Source organism: Vulpes vulpes, chromosome 5 (assembly GCF_048418805.1).
Source record: "Vulpes vulpes isolate BD-2025 chromosome 5, VulVul3, whole genome shotgun sequence".
Classification (NCBI taxonomy): Eukaryota; Metazoa; Chordata; class Mammalia; order Carnivora; family Canidae; genus Vulpes; species Vulpes vulpes.
In genome coordinates, this window is record NC_132784.1 from 72405655 (window position 1) to 72415551 (window position 9897).

The 9897-nt window shown below is 52.9% G+C and overlaps 1 protein-coding gene across 4 annotated transcripts in view; it reads left to right on the forward strand.

Moving 5' to 3' along the window:
- Positions 1-7781, forward strand: part of PRDM11 (PR/SET domain 11) — an 87744-nt gene extending 79963 nt beyond the window's left edge. For 3 of the 4 annotated variants that reach the window (XM_072758817.1, XM_072758816.1, XM_026004132.2), the window contains exons 7-8: positions 3259-3885; positions 5065-7781. In XM_072758817.1, the coding sequence (XP_072614918.1) occupies positions 3259-3885; positions 5065-7229 (2792 nt within the window). In that variant the 3' untranslated portion in view covers positions 7230-7781. The remainder of the gene's footprint in view (positions 1-3258; positions 3886-5064) is intronic. The other variant, XM_072758818.1, reaches the window with a different exon arrangement.
- The last annotated feature ends 2116 nt before the right edge of the window (positions 7782-9897 follow it).

The window sequence follows — 9897 nt, forward strand, 5'->3', positions numbered from 1 at the left end:
CAGCCCAGGATCTGACCTATAAGCTGTAGTGTTACATGACCTCCCTGACGAAACTAGTTTCTTGTCATTAGGAAGTCTTAATGACATGCTGTGAACAAACAAGCTCTATTAGAAGGAGGAGACTGGAGGGAGGTGGGAAGGTGACCTTAGTGGTGGATAGTGCCCAGGAGATGAGATGTTCATCCAGGCTCCATTTAAAGGAATCATTGGAAAGTGGCTTAAAATATTCCCCAGGCCCTAGCCCTTTGCCTCCCTACCCCATCCTCAGCCAGGCCAAGGCAAACTGGCGAGTCTGGCTCCTTCTTTCAGGGGGCCCTTCCTTGCACTAAAAAAATACATATTCAAATACCCAGAGTCCCTGTGGTTCCAGGAACCAGGGCTAGACCCAAGCCCCGCCATATCACATTCTGGACCAACCTACTTGTTGGAAATATATCTTCATGTGGAGTATGAGTGGAGAAGATGAACAGGGGTGGGGTGGCCCATTGCAAGTAAGCTATTTTTAAAAACAAAGCAGAATGAAACAGATTATGGACATTGAATGCACAGCTGCTGCCTGACTTGGTAAAAGGTATCTGTGATCGGATGGGCAGTGAGGAGACCCAGTAGACATACTCATCTCTTGTCTTCTTCGGATCTGGGGTTCTGATTTCACTCGGGAAGGCATGTTTCTATGATGAGATTGCCACAGTTTCCATTTGACCTCTGAAGATGCCTTCTGTAAATGTGTCTGATACATAGTAGGTGCTCAATTATTCTTTGTCGAGCGGATAAAAGAAGAAATGAATGAAAACAGCCAAGAAGTCTCTAAAAGAATCCTACCACCAGAAGAAAAGAAACCTGAGAGAAGTCATATCTGAGGACCCAGGTTCCATCCCTTGGCCGTAATCTTCTTGAATTCTTCTGGATTTGTAATGTCCTTCCCCTCACCCCCAGGGTCTTCTCCAAAGCACCTGAAGCTGCAGTAATCCTCAGAGAGCCCAGAGACCCAAGGGGAATGCTCAGAGAAGGGAGTGAGATTTCAGGAGTGGTTCAAAGGAGGCGTGGCAGAGAGCTTTGAAATGAAATCCACGAAGACCTGTGAAGATGCAGGAGGAAGGAGGGTCTGTTCCTGGCAAGGCTGAGCAGTAGGAAACTGAAAGGCACCGTGGGGCGGTGCCAGAGCAGTGGTGAGGCTTGGTCCTAAAGCTCTTGGGAGCAGTGGTGAGCTCTGTGGCCTTTAGATGTGTAGCTGTCTCTAGCCTGTAGCTTTGGCAGATTCTGAATAGTTAGTGGAGGCTCAGATCGGTGTGCCAGCCCTGCTCTGGAAAGGGGATCCCTACGCTCACTCACTGAAGTTCTTGCGCGGAAAGAGGTTTCTTCGTAATTGGAGGCTGGAGCCCTGAGAAAGGCCAGAGCATGAATTATTAGTCCTTCATAAGTAGGGCTATTACTCAGAGCCCAGAACTGCTTCCTGAAGACAGTGTAAGTTATGCCTGGGTGGTGTTCTTGTAAGAATAGGATGCATCTAATACGTGTATTCAAAAAATTTATGTTATTTGATCTACATTGAGTCACTGATTCAATGGTGTTTTCCCCATTTTTTATGGAGGCTTTGAAATCAATTTCATGATACTTTAAAGGTCTTTATCGGCCCTTAGATTTTTCTGGAAGCCTTGAGTCCAAAGAGGTCTCCCACTCATCCTAGGGAATCTGAATGACCTTGTCTTTTGAGCAGAGAGGCCTGAGGACTCCCTGGGGATGTGTAGCCTTGACCTCCCGACATCCTCAGCTCTTTGCTGCCTGATTGGTCCGGGAGCAGTGAAAGGGTGGCCCTCGATGTTTAGAGATTCTGAATGGGCAAGTGTCATATCTGATCTGTAATACAAACACGTTGCATTTTTTTATAAGCACTCATCTCCATCCTTTCTGCCCCTCAGCCATTATAGAAATGTAGGCTGTGAGAGCCACCTGACTTTCAGGGGCCTTGAACATGAGATTGCTCCTCAAAACAGTCATGTGAGGACAGAAGAGGGGTGTCCTGAATAGGTTACCCCCTTTTGTGCCATTACCTGTAGGAAACCCGGATTCATACAGGGCCCAGGGCCCAGCACCCCTCATCAGCTGCAAGAAGCCAGGGCTCCGTCACAGCCTGGAACATCTGGATCGCTCCCCAAGATCCGTTGGCCTTCACTCAGAGGTTTTTAGCTAACGCAGCTTTCGGAAGCCTAGTTGCAAAGTGTATTTGGGCCAAGTCACTGCCCAGAGTCATCTTGCAGGGCCCTGCCCTGACCTAGGAAGCCTCTGAGATTTCCTGGCCCACAGGCTGCTGTCAGGACCTTCCGAGGGTCCCCCTTTAGCATCAGCACCCCCAGGGAGCACACTTCTGTCCCAGTTGATGAAACCATGTCTGCCGTTTTAAAGCAGCAGGCTAAAATTACTGTTGGGAGGTCACCGATGTTTTTGAAGTCAGTCATTTGATGGAAAGAGATAGAAAAGGGAAGGTCCTTTGAATGATCAGGTAAGGAAACACGGCTGTATTTCAAGAACGCGTTGGGTCAGTGTAGTCACGCACTGCTTTTTATCTTGTTGGGGGCTCCCTCCTCTGCCCCTCGGGAGCCCTCAGCCCCCCGAGGGGCCCCATCTTCCCTTTCTCTCCTGCCTTAGTTGTCAGGGAGGACCACAGACGTTCAGGTCACTTCCTCTCATGGGCACCTCTTCTTCTGATGTCCTGGGAGAGTTAGGATGGTTGTCATGGGTTGGACTTTGCCCTGCGGGGCTGTCTGAGGAGGCAGTCAGGGAACAGGAAGGAGCAGACCTGGTGTGTCCTGTGTACCTTTTACCAAGTCGAAGCAGCCATCATCCAATTGCCAGGACTGGACGAGAAGCCTGGAGGGTGGGGATCCATATGCACCGAGCTCTGAGGTGTGTTTCCATCTGCCCAGTTGGACCGGTGGGGTGTCACCTTCTAGGCTGACCGCACTTCCACTTGCCCTCCCCTCCAGCATTCCCTCCACCTATGAATGTGCAGCTCATATACATCAGGCTCCCCTGGAATGGTCTTTTTAGAGAATTCTTCCCACTTTTTTCGGGTCCCACTCTAGACCCCGAGACCCACCGAGTGACTCGCCTCTGCCTTTCGGTCATGCCTGCCCCACAAGACCAGCCCCCAGAGGGATGTGTCAAGTGGCTTCCTAACAGGAGGCCCGCTCTGTTTCCTGTTGGTTTCTCCACTTTGGGGCTCTTCCCCACTTCCTCACGCCTGGTTTTGCTTCCTAGGAGAGAAGAGGTTGCAGAGGGAGAAGTCTGAGCAGGCTCTGGATAACCCAGAAGACCTGAGGGGTCCCATTCAGCTCCCCGTGTTGAGACAGGGCAAAAGCCCGTACAAGCGTGGCTTTGACGAGGGGGATGCGCACCCCCAGGCCAAGAAGAAGAAGATCGACCTAATTTTCAAGGATGTGCTGGAAGCGTCACTGGAATCCGCCAAGGTGGAAGCGCACCAGCTGGCTCTGAGCACCTCGCTGGTCATCAGGAAAGTCCCCAAGTACCAGGACGATGCATACAGTCGGTGTGCCATGACCATGTCGCACGGCGTGCAGAATGTCAGCCGGACCCAGGGGGAAGGGGACTGGAAGATCCCCCAGGGGGCTTCCAAGGAGCCAGGCCCGTTGGAGGATGAAGAAGAAGAGCCTTCATCCTTCAAGGCCGACAGTCCCGCCGAGGCCTCTCTTGCCTCCGACCCTCACGAGCTTCCCACCACCTCCTTTTGCCCTAACTGTATTCGCCTAAAGAAGAAGGTCCGGGAACTCCAGGCCGAACTAGACATGCTTAAGTCTGGGAAACTTCCTGAACCCCCGGTATTACCAGCACAGGTACTAGAGCTGCCGGAGTTCTCCGACCCTGCAGGTAAGTTGGCGTGGATGAGATTGTGGTCGGAGGGAAGAGCAGCCGGTGGGCAGTGTGAGGGTGGCCTGGCGCCCTCTGCGGGAGCCACCCTCAGGGGAGGGGGTGGCCTAAGGCGTGTCATGCTGCGGCGGGCTCCGGTCGCAGCCCACGCCCGCAGGTGCCTGCCTCTGACGGGCTGCTCCGCGGCGCCCGTGGGATGCTTCGTGTCTCGCCCTTGTATCCTCCTTGTCAATAAAGGAAGTTCCACTGCAGGAGGGGTGTGTGCTGTGTTCTTGACCCGTTGCCTTTCTCTGCCGATCCTGGTGGTGTCTTAACCCTACACTCAAAACTTCTAACCCCAACCTTTGTCTCCCCAGCCCCAAGCAGGGCATCTCGTGGGGGAAGAGCTCCCAGCCTTCCCGAACTCAATCCTGGAACACAGCCTCGTGCTTCTCTTCCCAAATTACGTCCTGCCACACATTGTCCTGGCTCCCCGGCCTGGGATTTTAAAAGGACTGGGATACGGGATGTATGGCCGCACGCCATGGCCCCTTTCTGTTGGCTGCCTGGATCTTTTAGAAGCGGTCGACAACCAGGAAGGTTTTTTTCAGTACACAGCTGCAGCTGAATCCCAGTATTTACATAGCATTTTCTATTTTAACCACATCCCTGAGCTCAGAATGAGGTGTTTCAGATATTCAAAGCATGTGTCTTAACTAAACTGCATTCTGATCCTGAAATAAGCCGAAGCTATGGCAGGCTGCCGTCGTTCGAGGGCAGGTTGCCTCCCCGGACCATGTTAGCACTGAGATAAATGAGCCCCATGTCCTGGCTGTGTGACTTGGGAATGTTGGGTGTGCCGCGTTCACTCGGGCAGATCTGCTCCGGTGGCCGTGGCCCAGCTGCCCCGTTGCTATAGAAGGTTGAGTTCCTTGAGCGCCCACTGGTGGAGGGTAAAGGCAGGCAGCCTGGAGCAGGTGTCCACCCTGGGTAATCCCCAGAGAGGAAACGTCACGCGTGGATAACAAGAGCAGCTATTTAAAAAAAATAAATCTAGGCTGGGATTCAGTCCATCGTAGGAATTGGCCTTTGTTTCACCCGTGGTGGCTCTGACCTCTCGGGCAGCGTTCCCATTCATTCTGGAAAAGCCCGCGTTTCTGCCACCAGAGTTTAAACACTTCCTTCCCATTTGTCTTGCAGCCTCCGAGAGCATGGTGTCCGGCCCTGCCATCATGGAGGACGATGACCAGGAGGTCGATTCTGCAGACGAATCCGTCTCCAATGACATGCTGACTGCCGCCGACGAGCCCTCCAAGATGTCATCTGCCACCGGGCGCCGAATCCGACGCTTTAAGCAGGAGTGGCTGAAGAAGTTCTGGTTCCTGCGGTACTCCCCGACCCTCAATGAGATGTGGTGCCACGTCTGCCGCCAGTACACGGTGCAGTCCTCCCGCACGTCGGCCTTCATCATCGGCTCCAAGCAGTTCAAGATCCACACCATCAAACTGCACAGCCAGAGCAACCTGCACAAGAAGTGCTTGCAGCTCTACAAGCTGCGCATGCACCCCGAGAAGACGGAGGAGATGTGCCGCAACATGACTCTGCTCTTCAACACCGCCTACCACCTGGCCCTCGAGGGCAGGCCCTACCTGGACTTCCGGCCCCTGGCCGAGCTCCTGAGGAAGTGCGAGCTCAAGGTGGTGGACCAGTACATGAACGAGGGCGACTGCCAGATACTCATCCATCACATCGCCCGCGCGCTGCGGGAAGACCTGGTGGAGCGCATCCGCCAGTCGCCCTGCCTCAGCATCATCCTGGACGGGCAGAGCGACGACCTGCTGGCCGACACGGTGGCTGTCTACGTCCAGTACACCAGCAGCGATGGGCCCCCGGCCACGGAGTTCCTGTCCCTGCAGGAACTCGGGTTCTCCAGCACTGAGAGCTACCTGCAGGCACTCGACCGTGCCTTTTCGGCCTTGGGCATCCGCTTGCAGGACGAGAAGCCGACCGTGGGCCTGGGCATTGACGGGGCCAACGTCACCGCCAGCCTGCGTGCCAGCATGTTCATGACCATCCGCAAGACGCTGCCCTGGCTGCTGTGCCTGCCCTTCATGGTGCACCGGCCCCACCTCGAGATCCTGGATGCCATCAGCGGGAAGGAGCTCCCCTGCCTGGAGGAGCTGGAGAACAACCTGAAGCAGCTGTTGAGTTTCTACCGGTACTCGCCGCGCCTCATGTGTGAGCTCCGCTCGACGGCCTCCACCCTGTGCGAGGAGACGGAGTTCCTGGGGGACATCCGGGCCGTGAGGTGGATCATCGGGGAGCAGAACGTCCTCAACGCCCTCATTAAGGACTACCTGGAGGTGGTGGCCCACCTCAAGGACGTCAGCAGCCAGACCCAGCGGGCGGACGCGTCCGCCATCGCACTGGCCCTGCTGCAGTTCCTCATGGACTACCAGTCCATCAAGCTCATCTACTTCCTCCTGGACGTGATCGCCGTGCTGTCACGCCTGGCCTACGTCTTCCAGGGTGAGTACCTCCTGGTGTCCCAGGTGGACGACAAGATCGAGGAGGCCATCCAGGAGATCAGCCGGCTGGCTGACTCCCCGGGGGAGTACCTGCAGGAGTTCGAGGAGAACTTTCGAGAGAGCTTCAATGGGATTGCCATGAAGAACCTCAGGGTGGCCGAAGCCAAGTTCCAGTCCGTCAGGGAGAAGATCTGTCAGAAGACCCAGGTGATCCTGGCTCAGAGGTTTGATTCCCGCAGCCGGATCTTCGTGAAGGCCTGCCAGGTGTTCGACCTGGCTGCCTGGCCCAGGAGCAGCGAGGAGCTCATGAGCTACGGCAAGGAGGACATGGTGCAGATCTTTGACCACCTGGAGGCCATCCCCACCTTCTCCCGGGATGTCTGTAGGGAGGGGCTGGACCCCCGGGGCAGCCTGTTGATGGAGTGGCGGGAACTCAAGGCTGATTACTACACCAAAAATGGCTTCAAGGACCTGATCGGCCACATTTGCAAGTACAAGCAGCGGTTCCCGCTCTTGAACAAAATCATCCAGGTCCTCAAAGTCCTCCCCACCTCCACCGCCTGCTGCGAGAAAGGCCGCAACGCCCTGCAGCGGGTTCGCAAAAACCACCGCTCCCGCCTGACCCTGGAGCAGCTCAGCGACCTGTTGACAATCGCTGTGAACGGCCCGCCGATCGCCAACTTCGATGCCAAGCGAGCCCTGGACAGCTGGTTTGAGGAGAAGTCTGGCAACAGTTACGCGCTGTCCGCCGAGGTCCTCAGCAGGATGTCCGCGCTGGAGCAGAAGCCGGTGCTGCAGACCGTGGACCACGGGTCCGAGTTTTACCCGGACATCTAGGGGGCCGGCGTCCCAGAGTTCACTAAGCTGTTGAATATTTTTTTAATCTATACTCATAAGCTTTGATATATTATATAAATATATATTATATTATATATATATATACATATATATATATATAAACCCACACTGAAAATTTTTAAAAACCAAGGTGACGCGTCCACCAGAAGCCACTGGGAGCTTTCACAAAGGAATGATGTTGGAAACGGAGTCTTGTCTACAAGATCTGGCAGCTGCGACCTACGTGGCCATCCATCGTTTTCACTCACAGAAGCACGTGCTGGGGACACCCGCGTGCCCACCTCACAGCCAACCAACAGCCTAAGCTAAAATGACGGGTCTCTGTCATCACCTTTAGGTGGTTTGTTTCATTTATGTTTTTGCTTGGGGGTTGAGGGGTTTGGGTTTGGGATTATGTTCTTGCCTTTGCTTTTCTCGTTTGGTCGACGATGGGGGTTCTGGGCCTCTGCCTCGACATGCTGGTGGAGCTGAATCCCATCTCGGGTTTCCGATGGGGTGGGTATTGTACCTGGATCGGGGTGCGTGACTCCTTCCCCCTCCCACCTGATTTCAGCCTCAGAGGTTTGTATTCATTTCCTGATGAGCGTTCTTTCACTGTCTTAGAAACAAATGTGTCGGTCAAACTGTGACACCCACCACTTCCCCACCTCGATCTCCTCTCCGGTCCCTGGGTTACGGATTCCCTCCTTCCAGCCCCCTGGATCCTACTTACCTGTTATACTGAAGGCAAAATTGCCTTACAACCAAGCTTGAAATCCTGGGGAAGAGATAAGGTGTGTGGGGGGGGTGGGGGGATTTTTTTTTTTTTTTTTGCATTCCTGTTCTTATACGGCATGGGGTAAAATAATATAATTCCAGTCAGATCCAGGACTGTGGGGGAATGAAGAGCCAAGAAATCCAGACCCTAACAGGGCAGTGATTTTTGGCTAAAAGCAAAGTAAAATGAAAAGTATGTATTCCATTTACATGAATTATTTATGCTCTGTCTTTATAATCACGTAACGTGTTGGGGATTTTTTTTTATTATTATTATTCCTTTAATAATCAAATGCCTGCTCTAGTTCAGTGGCAGGAGATGTCAATGCAAGTTGTGCCCTGGGTTATGCGTGACTCAAAGGAGGGTCTCTAGAGCTTGAGGCCTTCTTTTGTGACAAGGCTGGTACCAGACCCTTCAGCCTGGCAGGAGGCAGTGGGAAACCAGGCATTGAATCTATGCCTGGAAATGCTTCCTTTTTTGAACAGGGTAGAGATGTCCTAAAGAAATGGTATAAACAAGAGGTCAGACAGGACTCTCAAGGCAACAGCCTAAACACACACACACACACACACACACACACATGCGGGCCCACGCACCTGCACACACACAACCATGATATAAGCTTTAGAAATAGCCACTTGCCTACTCCCTGGGGCAAGTAGTGGTTTAAGCTAGAGGAGTCTGATCAATGCTCTTTTGTTCATTTAACTACCAGTATACCTCGCAAGGGAGTTTAAAAAAAAAAATGTGCGTGAGCTGTTAAAAACTTCTGTTCATGTTTCCACATCTGATTTATGCATATTTGATATGCAGAGATCCTGTACTGTGGATGCAGGTCCTATCTGGGGGACGGAGGAAGAGCTGCATTGTCCGTGGTCAGTTCTGCTGGGAGCCACCCCTCTCACTTGGCAGAGGGTGGGCAAAGGATGGTCTGATCTGGCCACAGGCAAAGCCCCGTGTCCCCAACCTGCTTGGCTCAGACATAAAACTGTGGTGGCTTCCTTCCTTCTTGGTTTATCTTGTCTCCGAGGCCTCATGCCACTGTTGAGAACCATAGTGGAAATGTCATCAACACTGAACATGTCACTTCCCCTTCCTTGTCCTGCCAGTCCCTTCACCCTCCACACGTCCCTTCCCCCCACCCCTATGGTCTTGGTGCTAAGATAACTTTAGAATCATTGCTGCTAGTCGATAGCTTTTCATTATATAAATATATTATATATATATATTATATATTATTTTTGAAACTTTTTTGTTTGTTTTCAACAGTGATGTAGCATGTTAAAAAATACAAGAAACAAAAAAACAGGTTTTCTCCAACTGTCCCACTGCCAGGCCTCATATGCTGCCTTCTTCAACAAATCAATGCACCCCTGCCTGGTGACATTCACCCGCCAGCCTCCTCCCCAGGCCCGCAGACTTCCCCACCCTCCTCCAAACAAGGAGAGAGCAGGAACTGGCAAGGAAATGCCCAAAGCTCTTTCTGAGGCTTTGGAGTTCCCAGCTAAAGATCATGTCCGTACTCCAAGGTGGTGTGCTCCCCACCCCCCCAACCCCCCTCTTCCCATCCGGGTCAGTACTTGTTGTCAAGTGGGATACTGTTGCAAAGCACAAGGTTCCAGCTTTCCCTCCCTGACATCGTCTCCATCGCACACACAAACTATCATGTCTGTGGGGGCTTTCTTTGAACATCACACAGGCTAAGTAAGATGGGTTGAGGGCAGAGATGGCTGGCAAGGGGGCCTTGGCGGGGGCCAGAAACAGTAGGTTGGGATGCTTTTTTCTAGCCACCAATTGCCTTACACCTTCTCCTTTTCCCTTCTGCTCCTCTCCACCTGCTACATTGGGAGCCATGCCCTGGGTCACTTATTTGAAAACCAGGAAAAGAGA